The sequence below is a fragment of the Bos grunniens genome, chromosome 6, assembly GCF_055505025.1.
Source record: "Bos grunniens cultivar Pamir isolate PY7600 chromosome 6, Bosgru_T2T1.0, whole genome shotgun sequence".
Taxonomy (NCBI): domain Eukaryota; kingdom Metazoa; phylum Chordata; class Mammalia; order Artiodactyla; family Bovidae; genus Bos; species Bos grunniens.
In genome coordinates, this window is record NC_141170.1 from 99,122,392 (window position 1) to 99,150,230 (window position 27,839).

Below are 27,839 nucleotides of genomic sequence, written 5' to 3' on the forward strand. Positions count from 1 at the left end.
AACCTACAAATAATATTTATCAAACTTTGGTTATGACCAAAAGAAACACTTTCCCTGAATATACAGTAACCACCCAGTCAAGTTTTGAATAAGTTATTTTACTATGTTAAAGACATTTATGTACATATGATTCAACTCCAGCACTCTCATTGCATGACACTCTTCTTAAAAGTTGACTTTAGCATGCATTTCACGCTGACTTTGAGATTGGAATGCTGTATATTACCAAAATACGAAAGACTGATATTCAATAATGATGAGTAGAAATCTTGTGTTGAAATACAGGTGAAATATATATTTATACCACACAAAGAAAGCAGCAGTGTATACTAAACTAGAAAAAAAAAAAGTTGTATTTGTTTTTTCTAAAAAAGACAGTAACTTTAACAAAACAGTGTTTAACAGATAGATAACCCTGTATATATTTGTGTCCTGTTCAAAAAATCTTATAAAGATTTGTCATTCCTGGGGTAGTGGGTAGGAGCCTAGGCCCTACAGTGAGACTGGCAGAATTTAACCTTGGCTGTACCGTGGTATAACTATATGACCGAGGCAAGTTACTCTTTTTTTTGTAAGATTTATTCATCTCACAATGAAGTAACAGCACCAACCTCCTGACAAAGGACTGAAACAATAAATAAAACATTTTTAGCACATAATAATCATTCAGTTGTGCTAATACCAACAAATAAGAATATCTCATCAGTGACTTTATTTATATATTAGTGATGAAGAAATATATATTTGTATAATTATAATTATCTTCCTCAAACATTCTTTCCCTGATGACCACATCAGTAGTTCTTTCTCTATGAAGTGTTTTTTCCTCTTGTTTCACATGGCTAGATTCTTGTCATTCAGATCTCAGTTTTGTTTGTTGCTCAATAGGACTTTTCTTAGCCACCTAATCTAAAATTCCACCAAGTCAATTTCAACCATATCATTCTATTTTCATTTCCTTCATATCATTTATCACTTTATTTAACTGTTTGTTGTCAAACTCTCTTCCTTGAAATATCAGAATCTCTCTTGCTTTCCATTGAGTTCTAGCTCCTTGATCAGGACTAGATATATAATGAGTGCTTAAATTTTTTTGCTAAATTAATAACTACTCTGCAGAGGTTATAATGAAAGAACCAGAGAGAGGGAGGAAGATAACGAAATTCCAGTTTAGGGAAAAATGTCAGTACCTGCCTTCGCTGAGAGTTGGACATGACTGAGCACTTCTCACTTTCACTTCACTTTTCACTTTCATGCATTGGAGAAGGAAATGGCAACCTGCTCCAGTGTTCTTGCCAGGAGAATCCCAGGGCTGGGGGAGCCTGGTGGGCTGCCGTCTATGGGGTCACGCAGCGTCGGACACAGCTGAAGCGACTTAGCAGCTGTAGCCGCCTTCGCCTGCTCTACCCAGGCCCTGAACTAGTGTATCCATATATCAGTAAACTCCAACCTCCCAAATGGAACAGTTTCAGTGCAGCCTTATTCTTTTAGATCTTTCATCTCTTGTGACTTAGTATAAGTTCTGCCACCCACAAGTGCCCATTGATAAACCTACTTTTCCCTCAACGCTGCTGTCTGGAGACCCCCGTTGGTCTGCTAGTGACCACTCTCTCTAGACCTGTGTGAATATCGATACCACATTTGGTATCTCTTGAATATGTATTTGGATCATTGTCCCCATCTCTACGCATGCCTATACCTGGGTTCCTAACCATTATCTTTTTCTTTCCACCATCCCTTGCTGCTTAGATCCCAACATTCTTTACATTTAGGCTCATAAGGTTTAGGACTATCAGAAAGAGAAAAGAAATAGTAGGACTGGAATTCAAGACTACCTCTGAGGTTTATAGAGGAGTCCCTCTCTAACTTGTAATGAATACCATTGCCTTGGGCTATTAATTCTTATGTATAATAACAGTCCTCTATTTTGGTTATTGTCATAGTATCCAGCACCATTTCTTGTATAGGTTGTTGTTATTCAGTCACTCAATCATGTCTGACTCTTTGCAACCCCATGGACTGCAGCATGCCAGACTTTCCTGTCCTTCACCATCTCCTGGAACTTGCTCAAAATCATGTCCATTGAGTCAGTGATGCCATCCAACCATCTCGTCCTCTATTGTCCCCTTCTCCTCCTGCCTTCAATCTTTCCCAGTATCAGGGTCTTTGCCAATGAATCAGCTCTTTGCATAAGGTGGCCAAAGTATTGGAGCTTCAGCCTCAGCATCAGTCTCTCCAATGAATATTCAGGATTGATTTCCTTTAGGATTGACTGGTTTGATCTCCTTGCAGTCCAAGGGACTCTCAAGAGTCTTCTCCAACTTCACAGTTCATGTATAGGTAGATGCCTGAATAAATACTGTTCAATTATGATAATCCTCACAAATCCAGTGTTAGGATGTCATTCGTATGATCTATAGCTGCATAAATGTACCAACAAGCTTAGTGAGTTGAAAACAACACTTATGTATTTTATTCACAAATCCTCAACTCAGAAGGTCATCTCAGTTGGTACTAGCGGTGAAGAATCCTCCTGCAAACAGAGGAGATGCAGGTTTGATCCCTGGGTCAGGAAGATCCCCTGGAGTAGGAAATGGCACCCCACTCCAGTATTCTTGCTTGGAAAATTCTATGAGCAGAGGAGTCTGGTGGGCTTCAGTTTATGGGGCCACCAAGAGTCAGACACAATTGAGCAGGTGAACACATACACACAACTCAGGTAGGACATGGTAGAACTTGTTTGTTCATACATCATCAGCTGGAGAGAGTTGGCTTCCTAAAGCATGGTTTGTGTTCCGAGAGCAAGTGTCTCAAAAGATAGGATGTGGAACCGACCAGAAGCGTGCACAGTGTTTCTTCTCGGTTACGCCAGTCAAATCTGCACAGAGCTCAATTCAAGGGAGCAGACATGGATGCCACCTCTTGAGGGAAATACTGTATATTAATATAGTATTAATATTATAAAAGAATTGGGGACCATACCACCTTAGATATACACCATTTTCATTTTTTTAATCAAAATGAAATATTTGAAAAAAATCAAACAAGAAAACCTATGAGTCATATCATAGTAGGAGTTGGAATACTATGCACATGAGAAGCTATTTTTAAAAATAGGAAAGTTTAACTTCAGGAAAGTTAACACTCACTATTCAGGTTACTAGTGTATCATTTAACCTAAATACAGTGAAACATCAAATGAAAAGTCAAATTGAGGATTACTTGAATGATCTCAAAAGTTAATGGAAGTATTAAAAGCTCTTACTTTTGTTAATTTAATCCCCTGGAAAAGAAATAAATACTTATATTCTAGAGTTAACTTTTGTTGTTTTAAAGCATTTCAATTTGGTCTTGTGGGCAACTTGGAAGATATTGTGAATTTTTTTTTTCACTAAATTCCAGGGCAAAGAAATGTTTATTTTGTGTGGTGTAAATAACATTTGAATGAAATGAAAATATATGTGTTCAATTAACTGTGGTATTCTGAAGTCAAAAGTTTTATTCATCTTAGAGAAGAAAATAGCAGCAATAAGAAGTTTTTTAAAAAATGTCCACTATTCAATGTATCTAAGCTCTTTTATAAACAAAACTGAAGTTTTGATTTGGCAAACAATGTGGCTATACTTTCTTCGATTTTCATCCCTCAATTCTGTATCTTGCTTGAATACTTTTAGTAGTTATTTTTTAAAAAGATGCTCTGGAATTAGATATTGAAGGGTGAAGGTGCATGCTATATTTGTCAGCATCTATAGTACTATAACATGAAAGATCATCCCAATCTATTTTCTTTTTTTTCTCCTGGATAATCCAGTTTTGCAACAAATTGATTGCTCAGCCTCCCCATGTCACTTTTCTATAAAATTTAAAATTTTGCTACAGTACAAGGTGAGGAAATGGTCTTTTTCTGGAAAGGGTGACAACCAAAGGTCAACTCATTAAACAGAGTGACTTATGAGACCTTCAGATAATACCTTAGTGATATATTCTGCAATATTGAAGTTCAGAACTTAAATTGATCCTTTTTACTGGTAAGCCTGCTTTTGGGAAATTTTATTTAGAGGAAAACTGAAATAAAATACATTTTATGACTGATTCTGAAGAATTAACCTTTTTTCCCTAAGATATGATTGTTAGAGGCTTCCCTCATTTCCCTAGAAAATAACCTTGTTTCCTTGAACACATAAGAAAGGGAACCAGGCCTGGGATTCTAAAATCACAAAGTCATCTGTGTAAGAAATAGAACCCTATTGGAAAGAAGACTGAACCTAAAGTTAGAATCATGGAAATAGCAAGAGAGTTCCCGAAAAACATCTATTTCTGCTTTATTGACTATGCCAAAGCCTTTGACTGTGTGGATCACAAGAAACTGTGGAAAATTCTGAAAGAGATGGGAATACCAGACCACCTGACCTGCCTCTTGAGAAACCTGTATGCAGGTCAGGAAGCAACAGTTAGAAGTGGACATGGAACAACAGACTGGTTTCAAATAGGAAAAGAAGTATGTCAAGGCTGTATATTGTCACCCTGCTTATTTAACTTATATGCAGAGTACATCATGAGAAACGCTGGGCTGGAAGAAGCACAAGCTGGAATCAAGATTGCCGGGAGGAATCTCAATAACCTCAGATATGCAGATGACACCGCCCTTATGGCAGAAAGTGAAGAGGAACTAAAAAAAGCCCCTTAATGAAAGTGAAAGAGGAGAGTGAAAAAGTTGGCTTAAAGCTCAACATTCAGAAAATGAAGATCATGGCATCTGGTCCTATCACTTCATGGGAAATAGATGGGGAAACAGTGGAAACAGTGTCAGACTTTATTTTGGGGGGCTCCAAAATCACTGCAGATGGTGATTGCAGCCATGAAATTAAAAGACGCTTACTCCTTGGAAGGAAAATTATGACCAACCTAGATAGCATATTGAAAAGCAGAGACATTACTTTGCCAACAAAGGTGTGTCTAGTCAAGACTATGGTTTTTCCAGTAGTCATGTATGGATGTGAGAGTTGGACTATGAAGAAAGCTGAGTGCCAAAGAATTGATGCTTTTGAACTGTGGTGTTGGAGAAGACTCTTGAGAGTCCCTTGGACTACAAGGAGATCCAACCAGTCCATTCTGAAGGAGATCAGCCCTGGGATTTCTTTGGAAGGACTGATGCTAAAGCTGAAACTCCAGTACTTTGGCCACTTCATGTGAAGAGTTGACTCATTGGAAAAGACTCAGATGCTGGGAGGGATTGGGGACAGCAGGAAAAGGGGACGACAGAGGATGAGATGGCTAGATGGCATCACCGACTCGATGGACATGAGTTTGAGTGAACTCCGAGAGTTGGTGATGGACAGGGAGGCCCAGCGTGCTACAATTCATGGGATCACAAGGAGTCGGACATGACTGAGCAACTGAAATGAACTGAACTGAGCTGAAAGTTAGAAATCCTTGGTTAAAAACCCAGCTTCTCTGCCTATCAGCTGTGTGTCTTTAGCAAGTGCTAAGTCTGAGCAGTCTCTTCAGTGCTGTGTCCTCATTTGTGAAAAAAGGAACAGGTTATCCACCTGACAACCTAACAGTCTTGAAGTTAGATGCTCTATCAAATGTGCAGGTGCTTAATAAACTGCAAAGCATCATATAAACAGAAACTGTTATCAATCATCTTAGAAACTTTAATGAAAGAACTATGAATTTTTAAGTTAGGGCTGTTAAAATGTCATAAAATTATTGTACAATGTGGTTAATAATATTCATCTCCTAAGGCCAAGTGTAATGGTTTTTGTACTATTTTAAATAAGGTGTAAGTTCATGAAGGACAGAAATCAAGTGATAGGCATCTTTGTGTCCCTAATGTTGTCTAGAACAAGTCTGTGTAGGTCAGTTTAGTTGGTTGATTTGTTGGTTAAATGATTGATTGAGGTAGTTTATGAGGTCAGTATTCCTCAATTTAGAGAAGAATAAATTGGCTTCTTTTAGCATTTTGAATTTCTAACTAATAATTATTGCTCTAATAATATCTGTAACAAAACTATCAGAGTGAAAATGCCTTCGCACTGATACACTATTGTTGATTTCATAGACTGCACTGTGAGAAGTGTGGATGGGCTGGGGGTGGGAGACAGAGGGCAAAGGTAATAGATGATTAGTGTCTATTGTTAGAAGAATACTGCCACTCTGAGGTTAGTATGGCCAAGAGGATTAGTGAAACCTGCAACTGGCTTTAAAAATTGCAAATTCAGACAATTCTAATTTTCAGTATTTCCAATAAGTAATTTCCAAAATTTAAACAAGTTTCCCCTATCCTAAAGTATAAGCTTCACATTGCTGCTTAGTTTCATGCATCTTCTCAGGCATTTCTTTAGGAATTGTATTCATGCTTTTCTAGTTTTTGGTATAGCTTTAAATGGCAGCTTTCTTATTTCCTCTTAAAAGTTTTCAGAAACTTTTCCATCCCCACCTAAAACACTGTTTCATAGTTGACTCCTTTTTCTATTTCAGTACAGTATACTTTCAAATATGATTGAATTTGTTTTCATACTTAGTACCTTCAAAAGTTAACTGCCTTAAAATGCTGTTTAAGTCATAATTATAGAGAAAATTCATTCATTAAACTTTTATTGAGCACGTGTTATGTGCCTGTCAGTCTCCTAATAGTCTTTCCATTTAATTGGGCCCAAATTTATGTAATTCCAGAAAAAATCATCTGTATCTATTTCATGTAAACAGAAGCAATTTCAGCTAACAGTCCTTTTGGGGATAGTTGGTATAATGAATAATGCCTTAGTAATCATTTTAAAATAAGAAAACTTTTTTCAGTAGTTAATAATAACAGCTTTTACAATGTAAAAAAACAGCCTTTATAGTATAAAAGTGTTTTGGATAGTGACAAGGAGTTTAAAAAAGTAACTTTTTTGTTTTTGTCTTTAAAAAAAAAAAACCTATTATAATAGGAATTCATGTCAGTGTAGCCAGGAGTGAAGAATAGGTTTCAAGCAAAGAGAACAAAATTTATAAAGCAGCTGATTCACCGGCAGTGATATAGTCAAGGAACTATAGCCATTTATCAGAGAGGCTGGAACATAGAGGGTATAGTATGAACTTAGCAGAAAGAGGGTCGGCAAATTAACAGGGCCCAGATCATTAAAGGCCTTGCTTTCTTTCCAAGAAGTTAGGCCTTTTTTCATAAGGCAGAGGGGAGCCTTTAAAAGTATTTTAAGTAAGGACAGGTATTTTCATGGGTAGTTTTGGAAGGGACTTTTTAGTAATATACTCCAGAAAATCACCCATAGTGATGAGCTATGAAAGAGAGAGAGAACCTGGTGTGCACAGCATTTCAGGGACCGCAATGGGGAGAGAAGCCCGGGAAGGAGAGTGAGAAGAATCCAGTAAGGATCCAAAGGCATTCTTGGTCTAGAACAGCAGAGCTTGAAATGATTCAGTGAGTTCAATTTATTTAATTTTATTTTCTTAATTACATCATTTAATGACATTAGTATCAGTTGAGGTTGAATGCTCCACATGAATTTATGAATAATTCTATCTGATTTGTGGATATACTCTATCCAGAATTTAAAATGTTGCAGGATAGCAGTATAAAAGAACATCTTAATATGGAATAATGTAAAAATAACAAAGCTGTCTATTCAAAGAGAACTTGTCTGTAAGGAGCTCTAAGCATACATGTTAAGTATAAAGTAAGACTGTTTTCTCTGCAGCACAAAGAGACAAGATAACAAGCATGCCCTTTCCCATCTGGCCCTGCCAAATTCTCAGGTCTATCCCATGCTCTACCACTTTCTCATGGATCCTCATTTTCAAGCACAAGTGAGCTAATTGCAGTTTCTCCCCTAAATATACCATATCACACTTAAAAAAAATTTTTTTTTCATTTTATTATTTTTTTGGTTGTGCTAGGTCTTTGTGGCTTTGCACAGTCTTTCTCTAGTTGCGCAAGTCAGAGCTACTCTTTGTTGCTGCGTGTGAACTTCTCATTGCAGTGGCTTCTCTTGTTGCAGAACACAGGCTCCAGGGCACATGGGCTCAGAACTCGTGGCCCACGGGCGTAGTTGCTCAGTGGCGTGTGGGATCTTCCTGGACCGGGGATCGAACCTGTGTCACCTGCATTGGCAGTCAGATTCTTTATCACTGAACCACCAGGGAAGTCTCTGCCGTGTCATTTTTAGCATGCTTTCCCCACCCATTCTACCTGGCAGGTTTCTGTTCTTCCTCAGAGACTCAGCTGAGATACCCCACATCTCAGTAAAATCCCGAGTGATGTCTCAAACAGGTAGTTCTGTATCTGCAGTGCACATACTTTGCACATAATGAATACTCATAGCTGCATACCGTCTTCTTAGGCATCCTTCTTAGGCACTTCTTAGACACAGGGACTGTCTTACTTTGCATTGTGTCCTCAGCCTGTAGACAACTCCTGGGCATATACTTGGAGCCTAGTGACTCTTCGCAGCATGAAAACCACGGCTACCCTGAAGGTGGAATTTGGGCATCGCTGGCCATTACCCTTTGAAACATGATATTTGTCTTAATGTTTTGGGCTTCTTGAAAACATGAACATGTGTGGTTATTACGTTCCTTCTCACCTGCCAAAGGCCCTATTGGTGCACCCGGTGTATTCAGCTGTCTCGTACCTTCTCTGCAACCTATTACAGGCGTCTCTGCTGGGGAAATTTACTCTTGCCCTCTTGATTTGATAACTTTCCAAACAAAAATGTATTTTAAAAAAATCCCTGCACCATTAGTTTTAGCCATCTCCTTTATCTCCATATTTAATGATTAAAAAAAATTTCACAGAATGAGAGTGGTGTGCTACATCTCAAAGAAATACTTAGAAAACAAAACAGCAAATGAATCTTTTTAAGGCTAAAATGTATCCAAGCACCCATCCATTTTCCTTTTTACCAGTAATTTATAACATTCAAGGTACTTTGTTGCTTCCGACCGAGAAGGAATAAATTAAGAGCTGCCTACGTTGGTGTATGGCAGAAACCAGCACAATATTGTAAAGCAAATATCTTGCAATAAAAAATTTATTTTAAAAAAGCTGCCTGATCTTGAGCACTATTTATTGATGCTAGACTGAGCAGGTGTCCTGACTGCACACGTGCACATTTTCCATCCATGGCTTTTTTTTTTTTTTTTTTTTGGTCCTGCTTTATTTGATGTTTTGAACTGACCAAAAATACCAGTATCCTAATATGGTGCTTCCTTAGTTTAAAAATTGGCTCCTTTACCCTGTACTTTATTTTTGTGTAATGCGAACAATGAAGTTGTCTAAATAATCAGGTTCCTCCTAACTTGATTTAGACAACAGACTCTACTGTAGAAGAATTTACATCGCAGGATAAATAGGATCATTTATATTAAAACACTTGCTTCTTGGGTTTTGTTTTTTCATGATGACACCTAAAGAACCATCATTTTTAGTCAAGTTAAAAAAAAATACTTTTATACATGTAAATGGCATCAGGCACAAGAATATTGGGTTTAAATAAAAAGTACAATTTGGTTTTTAAATGAATACCATATCTCAAAATATGTCTTTCTTTTTTTTCTGATTTAGTTTCTTTATTAGAGTTATTACAGCCCTTAAAACACCAAATTTACTAATGTATTGTCATCTGACAAAGCATAATCAAAATACCACTTTCTTACCTGGTTTAACATATTAAAGATCCTATTCATGTTTCCAGGAGCTTCATAATATTTATAAAACTAGAATGGTGAGGAGGAATTCTTTATTAGATGCAGTTTTTCCATGAAGCACCTAGGCCTCATGCTACTATATTTTTAGTTCAACCTGTGAATGTTATGGGCAATTTAATAGTCTCTGTATTTAAACAGAACCCTGAAAGGTCCCTTTTTGCCTTTATTTAAGCACAGATTCTTCATATGCAAAGAGGCAGGTTTAGCAAGTAAAACAGATCTTCATCAACATTTGCTTTTGAAACAAACCTGAGAAAGTTAGGCCATTCTAAATATCTGATAGAAGTACAGTACAGAACTTACTGTTAGATATTCCATTAAGTAAGTTTTATTTTCTTATCTCCTTATTAACAAAAGATAATTCCTTTTCACTTTCTTTTTTGAAAATCCTTTGGCTAAGAATTGTTAAGAAATCCGCAAACACACCAAAGACTCAAATGCCAGTGCTAGTTTCTTTGCCGCTTGATGGCTCCATTTAATAGCAGCATTTGTGACTCTCACTCTCCCAAGGGCCTCAAAAGTACTTTTCCTTTTTGCCTTCTGATTCCTGCCCCTTCTTCCCCTTCCTTGTTCTTATTCTTCTTCCGCCAAATAAAAACTACACTGCCATAATAAAAATAGACAATTAGGGGGATTTATGACTGGATGCATAGAGGGATGGAAAGATAGAAGTGTGATGAACCAACTCTGCTGCTACTGCTGCTTAGTCACTTCAGTCGTGTCCGACTCTGTGCGACCCCATAGACAGCAGCCCACCAGGCTCCCCCATCCCTGGGATTCTCCAGGCAAGATCACTGGAGTGGGTTGCCATTTCCTTCTCCAATGCATGAAAGTGAAAAGTGAAAGTGAAGTCGCTCAGTCGTGTCCGACCCTCAGCGACCCCATGGACTGCAGCCTACCAGGCTCCTCTGTCCATGGGATTCTCCAGGCAAGAGTACTGGAGTAGGGTGCCATTGTCAACTCTAGTAGGCTGTTAATGGTAGAATCTAGGTAGAGGGTACAAAGTCATTCACTGAATGTTGATTCTTTCAACTTTGCCTTGTGTTTAAAAATTGTCATAATAAAACCTCTTAGGAATGGCTGTCCACAAAATCACAGGGGCTTTTACTAACTGTTTAAATAGTTTGCTATTAGATAAAAATTAAAATAAGTACATGAAACAGTCTTCACAAATGAAGTCACCAAACTATTGATTTCAATGCTTTTCATGTTTGAAATTCACATTAGGCCATGCTAAATAATTAAGAATGCACACAATGAGTCAGGTGTATGATAATGACCATGTTGTTACAGTAGGAAATTGGTTAAATAAATTGGGTATAGGTAGTTAATAAAATTTTCACTGCCATTAAAACTTACAGTGTAAAAACAAATTCATAGACACAAAGATTTATAATGTTTTCTATGCTGTCTAGAAAATTAGGAACTTACGGGTATAGTTGGAAGTACATATATTAAAAATAGAAAAGTACATAGAAAAATGACTTTTTATCTCATATAGATCTTTTTAAATTCACATTTTCTGTTTTTTCCTAAAAGTTTCCCAATGTTTTAATTTTAGTAATGGAAAAAAGAAGGAAAATACAAAAGAAAAAAGCATAATATTTTTCTGTGAAAATGGAGTGGAGAAACTTGTTATCTGTAAATAATTTTTGATCACGCCCAAAAGATTATCTGCATTTTTCCTTTTATATTTATCACTGAACTTCCCTGTAGCTCAAACAGTAAAGAATCTGTCTGTGATGCAGGAGACCAGGATTCGATCCCTGGGTTAGGAAGATCCTCCAGAGAAGGGAATGGCAATCCACTCCAGTATTCTTGCCTGGAGAATTCCATGAACAGAGAAGCCTAGCAGGCTACAGTTTGTGGGGTCGCAAAGAGTCGGACAAGACTGAGCAACTAACACACACACACTTCACTGAAAGCTACCCTTATATTTTTTAAATCTTGCTCTGATGAACAGTGCATTAGAAATATGTTAAAACAAATACTTTTATTCATTTTTCTGAAGATATTTTAGTGGACTTGACCAATGGCTTTTGAAAGGAAAGTTAAGATGTTTTCATATTGCTAGGCCCAAGGCGTTTCGTGCTTGGAAATGCCCTATCTTCTATCTCTAATTACATTAAATTTCTGTGTCTGACTCATGAGGAAAGGAAGCTTCAAAGCAGAAATAAGAAAATCTAATTTATTTCTAAATGCAATAACAATTGATGTATTTTAGACAATGTGACACCTGTGTTCCAAGTGTCTTAACCAGAAGAATTAAGAGTTCACAGATGTGCCAGTTAGAGAATAAAAATGTTTTTATTATTATAGGTCTCTTTTCTCCAAGGAGATTTAAATATGTGCTGAAATTAGATAATCTTTATACTATGTCTCTAAGAGGGATAGAGGGAAGAGACTATTACTGTTAATTTTTATTCCTCCAGTAACAGACACCACCCTTATGGCAGAAAGTGAAGAGGAACTCAAAAGCCTCTTGATGAAAGTGAAAGAGGAGAGTGAAAAAGTTGGCTTAAAGCTCAGTTTTCAGAAAACTAAGATCATGGCATCTGGTCCCATCACTTCATGGGAAATAGATGGGGGAACAGTGGAAACAGTGTCAGACTTTATTTTGGGGGGCTCCAAAATCACTACAGATGGTGACTGCAGCCATGAAATTAAAAGACGCTTACTCCTTGGAAGGAAAGTTATGACCAACCTAGATAGCATATTCAAAAGCAGAGACATTACTTTGCCAACAAAGGTCTGTCTAGTCAAGGCTATGGTTTTTCCAGTAGTCATGTATGGATGTGCGAGTTGGACTGTGAAGAAAGCTGAGCACTAAAGAATTGATGCTTTTGAACTGTGGTGTTGGAGAAAACTCTTGAGAGTCCCTTGGACTGCAAGGAGATCCAACCAGTCCATTCTGAAGGAGATCAGCCCTGGGATTTCTTTGGAAGGAATGATGCTGAAGCTGAAACTCCAGTACTTTGGCCACCTCATGTGAAGAGTTGACTCATTGGAAAAGACTCAGATGCTGGGAGGGATTGGGGGCAGGAGGAGAAGGGGATGACAGAGGATGAGATGGCTGGATGGCATCACCAACTTGATGTACATGAGTTTGGGTGAACTCTGGGAGTTGGTGATGGACAGGGAGGCCTGGCGTGTTGCGATTCATGGGGTCGCAAAGAGTCGGACATGACTGAGTGACTGAACTGAACTGAACTGAACATTTATTAAACTATTTATGACTCTGAAGTTAGTTTTACACTTATTCTTTCCTCTCTTTCAAAGACATTTTTTCATAGATTTTTCTGTCAATGACAATTAAAAGAATAGTTGTGTTAGTCACTCAGTCGTGTCTGACCCATTGGTACCCCACGGACTGCAGCCCAACCAGACTTCTCTGTTCATGGAATTCTCCAGGCAAGAATACTGGAGTGGGTTGCCATTTCCTCCTCCAAAAGAATAGTTAGGTAAGAATAAAAGTAAAATTAAGCAAAAAGAGATTTCACCTCTGGGTTCCAGTTCTCTAATCCTCTCGTGGTGGGTCACATGGAATGGTACTCACTTACGTCTGTGCCAGTCTTCCTATATGCTGCTGGTCTAGTGCACCAGTGCCTTCCCAGTCCCTGCAATACCTAATGTGTCACTGTCTTCATCCCTTTCCCAGGTAAAATGTCCAGTGATCGAGCTTTGAGGAAGCAGCAACAGTTGAACAACCTTGTTTATATGGTGACAAATCAAGCCAAACCTGGAGACAGAATTGTGGATTTCTGCAGTGGTGGGGTATCGTATCTCTTCTTTATTCTCTTTAGCCTTTCCAAGACAAAGTGACTTTACTACCTTACACTCAAGGACATGTTTTTATATGACAAGATTGTTGTCTCAGAATAAACAAAAGCCTGAGAGACCAAAGTTAACTTGTTCCTTTTCTTGCCTTTTTCAGGGCCATGTTGGGATTGTCCTAGCTCACGTGCTGCCATCATGCCAGGTAAAGTCTGAATGATAGATGATAAGAAACTGCACAGTTCAATTAGCTGAGTCTGGCTTATCCCTCTTTGAGTTGATAATCATTCACTGAGGTCAGATATGAGGCACAGGCATTTTATTTTTCGTTGAACTACACTTCTGAGATTCAGAATCTTAGGGGGAAAGAGTTAGGGCCACGTACAGTTTTTATTTTTTATAAAAGAAATAATTATTTAACTATTAAATAATTAATGATGAAACCAGTTTAATTGTCAACATTATTTTGTACTTGAAATACTAGCTTCTGGAACTTGTTGAGCATATTCTTTGGTGCCTTGGTTTTTAGTCATTGTATCAGAATTGTAAAAATATTTTTTAAAGAAAAAGATAAACCCCAGTTCTACCACTCTGATCCACCAAATGCATTTCCCCCCATGTGCTCATTAAACCATTGTTCAGAAGGATGCTTGTGGCTGCAAATTCTAAGACCGCAAATACAATTTCAACCACCTGCTTTCACTCAATCTTATGTCATAAATGTTTTTTTTCCTATTGCAAGTAGTTTTAAATATCATCACTGAAATGTGACTTCATAATATGTTTTTGAGTAAATGTACTGTAATTTATACAATCACCATCACCATTTGTTAGAAGTTTGTGCCATTTTTAGTCTTTTGTCATAGTAAATCATTTCCTCCCAGCTTTTAGCATAAAAGCTAGAACTTAATGTCATTTTTTCAAATTACAATTCTTTGCTTGTGAGCTCTCTGGAAATTACAAAATAATTAAAGTGATTATTCTCAGAAGGAAAAATGTGGAAGAACTCATAAACTGGCCAGAATGATAGAGAGTGGAAGACATTATTCTTTATCTTTCTTAGTAAATAAATGAGGACTATGAGGAGAAAGAGGCAGGCATCTGTTTCATCACCAAGGAAAACAACAATTTCGTGGTTGGAGTAAGAGGAAGAGAGCTCACAGAGCAGAATCCTGGAGATGCAGAGTCAGGGTCTGGTGTCTTTTTTTCCCTTCCTAAAAGGTCTGGAAACTTAGAGATGTTGAAATTGGAGAAGGAAAATCTTGGCTAGAATAAAGGCTGGAAACCTTTGACACCAAATATCCTCTGACAAGCTTTTTATACAAAAAGGTCCAGAATTTTTCCATAAAGACCAAAGTAAGGACAAAATAAGGACCAAACTAAGAATGAGAATGATGAAAGTGACCTAAGTCTGCCCACTTTTCTTCATCCACATCAGTGATGGCTCCTGTCTTCCTTGGCCTGGCTTACTATCAGAAATTTGTAACTTGCTGCCGTGCTTTTGCCTTGGCCCCACCAATCCATACTATGCATTGCAAGCAACTGGTTGTCCTTTTATCCCATGTGATCTTGACTCCCATTACCTCTCCAGTCTGATTTCTACTCTCCACACCCTGTCTCCCCACTCCAAGCTCCAGCATCGCTCACTGTACCCCAACTATACCAGTCTTCTCAGTTCTTCAAACCCACTGTATCTTTCTCACCTTGGGCCTTTATACATGTCCCTCTCTCCACCAGAAACACTCCTTCATTCCTCCAGCTAATTTCTATTCATTTTTCAGGCCTCAATTAATGTTATTCTTTAATATTAAATGACTAAAACCTCTCTTAGTCATCAAGTTTACATGCTTTGATAACACATTATATGTCTTTGATTAAGCACTCACCGCTCGCTGTATTATAATTACCTGTCTCACTTGTATCACCATATCTATAAGCTCCAAGGGTTCAAGGACCTTGTTTGCTTTTGTACTGTACTATCTGGCATATGTCCTAGCACAGGATAGAGAAAATGAAGTGAAAGTGAAAATCACTCAGTCGTGTCTGACTCTGCGACCCCATGGACAGTATAGCCTGCCAGACTCCTCTGCCCGTGAAATTCTCCAGGCCAGAATACTGGAGTGGGTAGCTGTTCCCTTCTCCAAGGGATCTTTCCAGCCCAGAGATCCAACCCAGGTCTCCCACAGCACAACAATAAGGATCAATATAATATGATCAACATTATTAAAGCTAGTAAATACAGTAATAATAGTTGGCTTTAATGTCTAAACTAGTTTACTGAATATACTATTGTTTCCTGTGTGAAATCTAGGTTATACTAATAGAAAACAAGGAATTATCATTAATTCGTGCTAAGAAGAGAAGTGATGAACTAGGTTTAAGCAACATTTGGTTCATTCAAGCAAATATGGAGTATTTTACAGGGATGTTTAATATTGGGGTAAGTAATCACGCAATTTCAGTTTCTTTAACTAAATAAGAGAAATGAAATGTCCTAGAGTAAATAAAGGAGATACATTTATTTTCTTTGCTAAACAAGAAATTTATAACTTTTGTTTTCTACTATCTATAAAGTATACCTTATTAATGAATATTACTTCATTCACAGCATTTTATTATTATATGGTAAAGATAATATTTGTTCCTCTACCAGACAAGAACTTTATTTTCTTCACTGCAAAATCCCCAGTGCCTGAAAAAATGTTTGACACATGGCAAGTACTTTAAAAATAGTCACTAATTGAATGAATTCTAATGAAGATGACTTCCCTTGGTTTATTCTACATTTTTAGAAGGTAGTGAAAGAAAAACAGAATATAATAGAGTTTGTTTATATGTGTAACTAATTCACTTTGCTAAACACCTGAAACTAACAGATTTAAATCAACTATACTCCAATTGAAAAAAAATAAGCTGCAAATACTTGAGTTGCTTTCAGATAATTCTTTCTTTAGCAAGGATTTGATATTTTCATGTATTCTGAGCTTCTAGTATAAAATCTATCGGTGATGTTTTTGAAACCTTCAAATCAGATTGTTGTTGTTTGATACCACTAGAAGACCAAAGATAATGTGATTGTGTCAGTTCATTTAAATCCAGGGTTGTACACTCTGGTGGAATTTGAGTTTCAATAAGATGTTAGCATTGCTGCTGTTCTTGTATCTGTTTTGAATGTTTTTCCTTATTTTTAGAGTACTAAATGCTTGATGTAGAAAGCTACATAATAATATAAGGAAGAATCACCAGTATTTCTGCTAGTGAGAGATAATACTATCAAAACCCTTTAGTCTTTGTGTATTTATACACACAAACAAATGCATATTTACATACACCTTGAGATCCTGCTTTACCTGAAATTGTCATAAATACTTTCCCTACTCATTAATCATGTTCCTTTTCTATTGTTATTATACTTGTTATTTATTATATGTGTCTAATGATGTATCAATTAAGACTTTTGATTCCTTTGCCTAATCACTTTACAGGAAGGTTGTGCTAACTTGCATTCCCAACTGGTTATGGTCACATAGCATATACAATGGGCTTGTATAGTTGAAATTCTTGTCCAATCTTAGAAGTCCAGACCTTTCATAGTACTTTTGATTTTTGTTCAGTCAGTGAAATTCATTTCTTAAATATCAACTTCTGTAAAATTGTGAGACTTATTGTTATATAGCCTGAAAAGAATGCAATGTGTTTCCTTTGTGGATATAATATAGATTGGTTATCTCAAGCAAAGCTTATGGAAAGAGAAGTAAACTTTTAAGAAACCTGTTAGGAAGGATATTCAGGAAAATATAGATATCTGATACAGCAAGTTCAAATTAAATATATATTTATGTACCACCTAAATTTTACATAAATGTTGAGGTGGAAGATAAAGCTTCTCCCTAAAACAGGCCATTAAACCAATGTCCATGTTACCAGTACACCAGGAAGAGTGTATAAGGTAGCATTTACTCACCTCTCAAATCACAAAATTCCCAGCCGATCAACCATGTATCTCTTTACCCTTCCATGGCTTGTAGGTGATAAATCATTCTGACACATTCTTATACCTTTCAAGGTCGTGTAATTCACTAACACCAACTAGCAAAGTATATGTCTTTTGGGAAGTGACATTTTTCCCTTTCAAGGTCGTGTAATTCACTAACACCAACTAGCAAAGTATATGTCTTTTGGGAAGTGACATTTTTCTCTATATCTCATAATAATATACCCATAATGGTTTTTTTTTTCTTTCATAATTACCTTTGTCAAGATATATGGAAAATAAATTAAAATTACTTGGAGGATTAAACCAAAATTAGATTTAAGAATATAATTTGCCTAGGAGGATTAATTGAAGTATTGTCAGTAGATAAATCAAACCAAATGCATCAGTGGCTCTTTTATATGAAATAGACTCTAGTGAACACACTGTAGCTAGAGAGGAAATCAGAATAACCAGGTATTGGGAATGTAGTAAAGCTCTATTAATTCAGTTTTGTGGTATTTCAAATAAGAGTTTGCTGCTACTGCTGCTAAGTCGCTTCAGTCGTGTCTAACTCTGTGCGACCCCATAGACAGCAGCCCACCAGGCTCCTCTGTCCCTGGGATTCTCCAGACAAGAACACTGGAGTGGGTTGCCATTTCCTTCTTAATGCATGCATGCATGCTAAGTTGCTTCAGTCATGTCCGACTCTGTGCGACCCTATGGACAGCAGCCCACCAGGCTCCTCTGTCCACAGGATTCTCTAGGCAAGAATACTGGAGTGGGTTGCCATTTCCTTCTCCAAAATAAGGGCTTAGTTAGTGTTTATCTTTGCTTAGTAAATGCCTTTTCTTTTGCTATTTTTCTCTGGACATAAAAATCAATGCTGTAAACAAGATTTTAAAGGGAGATTTTTAAAGTCCTCAAACCAACTATCTTTAGAAACGTCAAACAAATCAATTATATGTAAGAATTGAAATACTTATTATTTGTCTTATCTCCATTAATACAATGACCTGTATCAGGCAAAAATGAATAGATTTACTAACTTTGTAAAACTAGTGTGACTTGAAATAATGGAAGAAAACAAATCTAAATACTTTTAGGTCTTTCAACAAGGTCTTCCATCACCCCAAGGCCTGTGCTTCCCCCTTGTAACCAGAATCAGTGAGGTAATACCATATTCCAAAGAGCATTTGTAGTTTCTGACTTTCCCTTGTGTTTATTTGAGAAATGTATTTGCTTAGAAATACAAATATCTAATAAGCTTATTCGAAACATTCAAAGTCTCTAGTAACCAAATGCATTTCAACTTGAACAACAATGATATTCTGTTCTTGTTCTTAGTATTTGCAAGGATTTTAAAAATATTACTCATTGACTGTAAGACTTCTGTGAGGAGCCCACATCATATAGGAGCTTTGAAACTTTTCATTAACATGATATTTGTAATGATTTGTTAATGACATGAAATGTTAGTTATAATGGTAAACAGAGAAATTTTTATTAACATAATTGTTCTGTGCATCCATGCTCACTCATCGTGCCCAACTCTTTGCAGCCCCATGGACTGTAGCCCACCAGGCTTCTCTGTCCAGGCAAGAATTTTCCAGGCAAGAATACTGGAGTGAGTTGCCATTTCCTACTCCGAGGAAACATATTGGTTAAGAGAATGCATTTTAAAATTGAATTTAACTTGTGCTAAAGTCTCAGAGTTGCCACTTACTCGTTGTAATTCCAGGATTCCTTCAGAAGCTAGAATCATCTCCTTAATCAAAGAGGTTAAAAGAGCCTCCTCTACAGAATCAGAACAATCCCCAGAGAAAATACTATAGCTATAATTAAAAAAAAAAAAGAAAGAAAAAAACAGCTGACCACCTGATTACATAGTCACTAAGGAAGTTTACCTTCAAGCCTTTCACTCAAACCTCCATCAACTTTTTAGAGATTCACTCTTGTATGAACAGGCAACTGAGGAATATCAAGTGTGGAAAACTTCCAAAATAGAGGAGATCAAAGCAAAAACCATGACAAAGCATCTCCTTTTTATTCAAGGAGAGCTCAGAGAAGATACTGCATGAATGAAACAAAGGTAAAATGAAAAAGAAGTGAACCATCAGAGAACAAGAAAGAATAAAACATGCTAGCTCAAATAAAAAGCAAGTGGAAAATCTAAAACATGAAGTATAGGACATCATTTGAAAAAACAGGACAAAAAAATGATAGGGACTGAAAGAAGCATTTTTTTCCAATAGAGATTTAGTCTATGAATCCAATACGTCAATAATAGGAGAACCAGATATAGAAAACAGATAAAATGATGGAGAGAAAAATATCAAAGAATTAACATAAGAAAATGTGTAAGTAATGAAAAATATGTTTCTCTTATCTGAAAAAGCCCACTTAAATAAATGACCAAAAGCAAGGCACATTGTTGGGGGGCGGGGGGAGGGGAAGACTGTTGTGATAAAAAGAAGTTCCTGACAGTTTCCAAAGAGAAAAAACAAATAGGTCACAAACAGAAAATTTGAAATCAAAATGCCATCACACTTCTTAATAGCCACATGGAAAGCTAGAAGACACTGAAGCAATGCCTTCAAAATTCTAAAAGACACTTTCCAACCTAAAATGTTATGCCTGACCAATCAACAATCATGTATGCAAGTAATAAAGAAAATGTCAAGATCTCAAGAAAATGTACATCAGGAAACTATGTAGAAGATGTGTTTCACCAAAATAAGACAACACAGAAATACAAAGGATCATAAGAGACTACTATCAGCAATTATATGCTAATAAAATGGACAACATGGAAGAAATTGACAAATTCTTAGAAAAGTACAACTTTCCAAAACTCAACCAGGAAGAAATAGAAAATCTTAACAGACCCATCACAAGCACAGAAATTGAAACTGTAATCAAAAATCTTCCAGCAAACAAAAGCCCAGGTCCAGACGGCTTCACAGCTGAATTCTACCAAAAATTTAGAGAATAGCTAACACCTATCCTACTCAAACTCTTCCAGAAAATTGCAGAGGAAAGTAAACTTCCAAACTCATTCTATGAGGCCACCATTACCCTAATACCAAAACCTGACAAAGATCCCACAAAAAAAGAAAACTACAGGCCAATATCACTGATGAACATAGATGCAAAAATCCTTAACAAAATTCTAGCAATCAGAATCCAACAACACATTAAAAAGATCATACACCATGACCAAGTTGGGCTTTATCCCAGGGATGCAAGGATTCTTCAATATCCACAAATCAATCAATGTAATACACCACATTCACAAATTGAAAAATAAAAGCCATATGATTATCTCAATAGATGCAGAGAAAGCCTTTGACAAAATTCAACATCCATTTATGATAAAAACTCTCCAGAAAGCAGGAATAGAAGGAACATACCTCAACATAATAAAAGCTATATATGATAAGCCCACAGCAAATATTATCCTCAGTGGTGAAAAATTGAAAGCATTTCCTCTAAAGTCAGGAACAAGACAAGGGTGCCCACTTTCACCATTACTATTCAACATAGTATTGGAAGTTTTGGCCACAGCAATCAGAGCAGAAAAAGAAATAAAAGGAATCCAAATTGGAAAAGAAGAAGTAAAACTCTCCCTGTTTGCAGACGACATGATCCTCTACATAGAAAACTCTAAAGACTCCACCAGAAAATTACTAGAACTCATCAATGATTATAGTAAAGTTGCAGGATATAAAATCAACACACAGAAATCCCTTGCATTCCTATACACTAATAATGAGAAAATAGAAAGAGAAATTAAGGAAACAATTCCATTCACCATTGCAATGGAAAGAATAAAATATTTAGGAATATATCTACCTAAAGAAACTAAAGACCTATATATAGAAAACTATAAAACACTGGTGAAAGAAATCAAAGAGGACACTAATAGATGGAGAAATATACCATGTTCATGGATTGGAAGAATCAATATAGTGAAAATCAGTATACTACTCAAAGCAATTTATAGATTCAATGCAATCCCTATCAAGCTACCAATGGTATTCTTCACAGAGCTAGAACAAATAATTTCACAATTTCTATGGAATTACAAATAACCTCGAATAGCCAAAGCTATCTTGAGAAAGAAGAATGGAACTAGAGGAATCAACCTACCTGACTTCAGGCTCTACTACAAAGCCACAGTCATCAAGACAGTATGGTACTGGCACAAAGACAGAAATATAGATCGATGGAACAAAATAGAAAGCCCAGAGACAAATCCATGCACATATGGACACCTTATCTTTGACAAAGGAGGCAAGAATGTACAATGGATTAAAGACAATTTCTTTAACAAGTGGTGCTGGGAAAACTGGTCAACCACTTGTAAAAGAATGAAACTAGAGCACTTTCTAACACCATACACAAAAATAAACTCAAAATGGATTAAAGATCTAAATGTAAGACCAGAAATTATAAAACTCCTAGAGGAGAACATAGGCAAAACACTCTCCGACATATATCACAGCAGGATCCTCTATGACCCACCTCCCAGAATATTGGAAATAAAAGCAAAAATAAACAAATGGGACCTAATTAAACTTAAAAGCTTCTGCACATCAAAGGAAACTATAAGCAAGGTGAAAAGACAGCTTTCAGAATGGGAGAAAATAATAGCAAATGAAGCAACTGACAAACAACTCATCTCAAAAATATACAAGCAACTCCTACAGCTCAACTCCAGAAAAATAAATGACCCAATCAAAAAATGGGCCAAAGAACTAAATAGACATTTCTCCAAAGAAGACATACAGATGGCTAACAAACACATGAAAAGATGCTCAACATCACTCATTATCAGAGAAATGCAAATCAAAACCACTATGAGGTACCATTTCACGCCAGTCAGAATGGCTGCGATCCAAAAGTCTACAAGCAATAAATGCTAGAGAGGGTGTGGAGAAAAGGGAACCCTCTTACACTGTTGGTGGGAATGCAAACTAGTACAGCCACTATGGAGAACAGTGTGGAGATTCCTTAAAAAACTGGAAATAGAACTGCCTTATGATCCAGCAATCCCACTGCTGGGCATACACACTGAGGAAACCAGAATTGAAAGAGACACGTGTACCCCAATGTTCATCGCAGCACTGTTTATAGTAGCCAGGACATGGAAGCAACCTAGATGTCCATCAGCAGATGAATGGATAAGAAAGCTATGGTACATATACACAATGGAGTATTACTCAGCCATTAAAAAGAATACATTTGAATCAGTTCTAATGAGGTGGATGAAACTGGAGCCTATTATACAGAGTGAAGTAAGCCAGAAAGAAAAACACCAATACAGTATACTAACGCATATATAAGGAATTTAGAAAGATGGTAACAATAACCATGTATGCGAGACAGCAAAAGAGACACTTATGTATAGAACAGTCTTTTGGACTCTGTGGGAGAGGGAAAGGGTGGGATGATTTAGGAGAATGGCATTGAAATATGTATAATATCATATATGAAATGAGTCACCAGTCCAGGTTTGATGCACGATGCTGGATGCTTGGGGCTGGTGCACTGGGACGACCCAGAGGGATGGTATGGGGAGGGAGGAGGGAGTAGTGTTCAGGATGGGGAACACATGTATACCTGTGGCAGATTCATTTCGATATATGGCAAAACCAATACAATATTGTAAAGTTAAAAAAAAAAAAAAAAGTTGGACTTATCATATCCTAAAAAAAAAAAATAAATAATAATAAAAAGGAATCAGTTCAGTCACTTACTTGTGTCTGACTCTTTGTGACCCCATGGACTACAGCATGCCAGGCCTCCCTGTCCATCACCAACTCCCAGAGTTTACTCAAACTCATGTACATTGAGTCGGTGATACCATCCAACCATCTCATCCTCTGTCGTCCCCTTCTCCTCCTGCCTTCAATCTTTGCCAGCATCAGGGTCTTTTCCAATGAGTCAGTTCTCTGCATCTTGTGGTCAAAGTATTGGAGGTTCAGCTTCAGCAAAAGTCCTTCCAATGAATATTCAGAACTGATTTCCTCTAGGATGGACTGGTTGGATCTCTTTGGTGTCCAAAAGACTCTCAAGAGTCTTCTCCAACACTACAGTTCAAAAGCATCAATTCTTCGGCACTCAGCTTTTTTATAGTCCAATTCTCACACCCGTACATGACTACAGGAAAAACTATAGCTTAGACTAGACGGACCTTTGTCAGCAAAGTAATGTCTCTGCTTTTTAATATGCTATCTAGGTTGGTTGTAACTTTTCTTCCAAGGAGTAAGTGTCTTTCAATTTCATGGCTGCAGTCACCATCTGCAGTGATTTTGGAGCCTCCCCCCCTCAAAAAGTCTGTCAGTGTTTCCACTGTTTCCCCATCTATTTGCCAAGAAGTCATGGGACCAGATGCCATGATCTTAGTTTTCTGAATGTTGAGTTTTAAGCCAAATTAAACTGCTGATTAAACTTAAACTCTCTTCTTTCACTTTCACCAAGAGATTCTTTAGTTCTTCTTCGCTTTCTGCCATAAGGGTGGTGTCATCTGCATATCTGAGGTTATTGATATTTCTCCTGGCAATCTTGATTCCAAATTGTGCTTCATGCTGTCTGGCATTTCTCATAATGTACTCTGCATATAAGTTAAATAAGCAGGGTAACAATATACAGCCTTGACGTACTCCTTTTCCTATTTGGAACCAATCCATTGTTCCATGTCTGGTTCTAACTGTTGCTTCTTGACCTGCATACAGGTTTCTCAGGAGGCAGGTAAGGTGGTCTGGTATTCCCATCTCTTTAAGACCTTTCCACAGTTTGTTGTGATCCATACAGTCAAAGGCTTTGGCATAGTCAATAAAGCAGAAGTAGATGTTTTTCTGGAACTCTCTTGCTTTTTCCATGATCCAGAGGATGTTGGCAATTTGACCTCTGATTCCTCTGCCTTTTCTAAATCCAGCTTGAACATCTGGAAGTTCATGGTTCATGTACTGTTGAAGCCTGGCTTGGAGAATTTTGAGCATTACTTTACTAGTGTGTGAGATGAGTGCAGGTGTATGGTAGTTTGAGCATTCTTTGGCATTGTCTTTCTTGGGATTAGAATGAAAACTCACCTCTTCCAGTCCTGTGGCCACTGCTAAGTTTTCCAAATTTGCTGGCATATTGAGTGCAGCACTTTCACAGCATCATCTTTTAGGATTTGAAATAGCTCAACTGGAATTCCATCACCTCCACTAGCTTTGTTCATGGTGATGCTTCCTAAGGCCTACTTGACTTCACATGCCAGGATGTCTGGCTCTAGGTGAGTGATCACACCATCATGATTCTTTGGGTCATGAAGATCTTTTTTGTATAGTTCTTCTGTGTATTCTTCCCACCTCTTCTTAATACCTTCTGCTTCTGTTAGGTCCATACCACTTCTGTCCTTTATTGAGCCCATCTTTGCATGAAATGTTCCCTTGGTATCTCTAATTTTCTTGAAGAGATCTCTAGTCCCATTCTATTGTTTCCTCTATTTTTTGCATTGATCACTGAGGAAGGCTTTCTTATCTCTCCTTGCTATTCTTTGGAAGTCTGCATTCAAATGTTTATATCTTTTCTCCTTTGCCTTTCACCTCTCTTCTTTTTACGGCTCTTTGTAAGCCTTCCTGAGACAACTATTTTGCCTTTTTGCATTTCTTTTTCTTGGGGATGGCCTTGATCACTGCCTCCTGTACATTGTCATAAACCTCAGTCCATAGTTCTTCAGGCACTCTGTCTATCAAATCTAATCCCTTGAATCTATTTTTCACTTCCACTGTATAATTGTAAGGGATTTGATTTAGGTCATACCTGAATGGTCTAGAACTAACATCCAAAAAAGATGTCCTTTTCATTATAGGGGACTGGAATGCAAAAGTAGGAAGTCAAGAAACACCTGGAGTAACAGGCAAATTTGGCATTGGAGTACAGAATGAAGCGGAGCAAAGGCTAATAGAGTTTTGCCAAGAGAACACACTGATCATAGCAAAGCCCTTTTCCAACAACACAAGAGAAGAGTCTACACATGGACATCACCAGATGGTCAATACTAAAATCAGATTGATTATATTCTTTGCAGCCAAAGATGGAGAAGCTCTATACAGTCAGCAAAAACAAGACCAGGACCTGACTGTGGCTCAGAGCATGAACTCCTTATTGCCAAATTCAGACTTAAATTGAAGAAACAGGGAAAACCACTAGACTACTCAATGGACATGAGTTTGAGTAAACTCTAGGAATTGGTGATGGACAGGGAGGCCCGGCGTACTGTAGTCCATAGGGTCGCAAAGAGTCAGACATGACTGAGTGACTGAACTGAACTGAACTGAATGGTCTAGTGCTTTTCCCTACTTTCTTCAATTTAAATATGAATTTGGCCATAAGGAATTCATGATCTGAGCCACAGTCAGCTCCCTGTCTTGTTTTTGGTGACTGTACAGGGTTTCTCCGTCTTTGGCTGGATGAAAGATGTACTAAAAGGGAATGCTGCTGCTGCTGCTAAGTCACTTCAGTCGTGTCCGACTCTGTGTGACCCCATAGACAGCAGCCACCAGGCTCCGCTAACCCTGGGATTCTCCAGACAAGAACACTGGAGTGGGTTGCCATTTCCTTCTCCAGTGCATGAAAGTGAAAAGGAATAAGTGGTATCTAATACAAGAGTGGGTGAAGGGACTGCTTAGTGTGATGGCAAAGGAAAGTCACAGGACCAGACAGAGCTAGGTGTTAGGCCTAGAAAGCTGTGAATCCAGGTTTTAGTAAAAGGTCAGAAGGCCCAGGAAAGATGTCTTCAGGAAAGAAAAATGGAACAGGCCAATTATTTGACAATTTTCACATAGTGGAAAATTGTACCATAGAACATTTTACAGAACTTTTGTGCAGGGAAAGTCTTGGATGTTAAGAAGAAAAAATTTTACAGCATAGTTAGCTCAGCAGTGAACTATACATATGGTTAATATACAAAGAAATATTAATAAAAGACACTGCATGAACACTTAACTAAAATTTAGAGGTAATATTAAGAGGATGACCAAAGGGAAAGGGCATATAAATTATGCAAAAAAAAACACCCCACTTTATCTCCTGAAACAGAAAATCAATAGATGGTGTCTAATATTTACAAATCAAAAGAGCAGTGTACGTTTTTTAATTGCAGTATAGTTGATTTACAATGTCATGTTAGTTTCAGGCATATAGCACAGTGATTCAGATATACATATATTTATGTAAATATATATATATACACACATATTCTTTTTCAGATTCTTTTCCCTTATAGATTATTACAAAATATTGGGTAAAGATCCCTGTGCTATACAGTAGGTCTTTGTTGGTTACCTATTTTATATATAGTAGTGTGTATCTGTTAATCTCAGTCTTCTAATTTATCCCTCCTTTTCCCTTCATAACTGTAAGTTTGTTTTCTGTTTGTGGGTATTTTTGTTTTGTAAATAATTCATTTATATATATATTTTTTAGATTCCACGTATAAGCAATATCATGTATTTGTCTTTCTCTGCCTGACTTTCTCCACTTAGCATGATAATCTGTAGGTCCATCCATGTTGCTGCAAATGCTATCTCATTTTTAAAGGCTAAGCAATGTATATACTCCACTGTATATATTATATATAACATTGTTGTTGTTCAGTCACTAAGTGTGTCCAGCTCTTTGCAACCCCATGGACTGTAGCACATCAGGGGTCATATATATATAACATATATAATTATATATTATATGTATATGTTATATGTATGTGTGAAAGTTGCTCAATCTGTCCAACTCTTTGCAACCCCTTGGATTATACAGTCCATGGAATTCTCCAAGCCAGAATACTGAAGTGGGTAGCCTTTCCCTTCTGCAAGAGATCTTCCCAACCCAGGGATCAAACCAAGGTCTCCCACATTGCAGGTGGATTCTTTACCAGCTGAGCTACCGGGAAAGCCCATATGTTTTATATATATATTTATATATATATACACACACACACACACACACACACACACACATATTAATATATAATGTATAATTAGTATATAATATTTTATTATATTAATCACATATATCATATAATATATTAAATCTATATAATAAATTATAACATATCTATGTTATATGTTATATGTATATGTTATATATATGTATAATGTGTGTGTATATATATATTATATCTATGTTACATCTTCTTTTTTTGTTTTTCAGACTTGCCCTCAGGTGTCAGAACCTCTGCAGAAAGAGCTGTGAGGGCAGACAGCTCTTTCTTTTTTAACATGTTTATTTTTTTGGCTGTGCTGGGTCTTTGTTTAGTTTCAGCCTTTGAAATCTCTCATCTTCGTTGCAGCATCTGGGATCTTTCAGTTGCAGCATGTGAACTTAGTAGCAG

The 27,839-nt window shown here is 37.1% G+C and overlaps 1 protein-coding gene across 5 annotated transcripts in view; it reads left to right on the forward strand.

Moving 5' to 3' along the window:
• The window catches only part of GSTCD (glutathione S-transferase C-terminal domain containing), a 149,973-nt gene that overhangs the window by 104,256 nt on the left and 17,878 nt on the right, over positions 1–27,839 (forward strand). For all 5 annotated transcript variants that reach the window (XR_015165787.1, XM_086406907.1, XM_086406908.1 and 2 more), the window contains 3 exons: positions 13,367–13,482; positions 13,643–13,687; positions 15,794–15,922. Coding sequence is in view for 4 of the 5 variants with exons in the window: in XM_086406907.1 (XP_086263033.1) it covers positions 13,367–13,482; positions 13,643–13,687; positions 15,794–15,922 (290 nt within the window). In the remaining variant the exon portion in view is untranslated. The remainder of the gene's footprint in view (positions 1–13,366; positions 13,483–13,642; positions 13,688–15,793; positions 15,923–27,839) is intronic.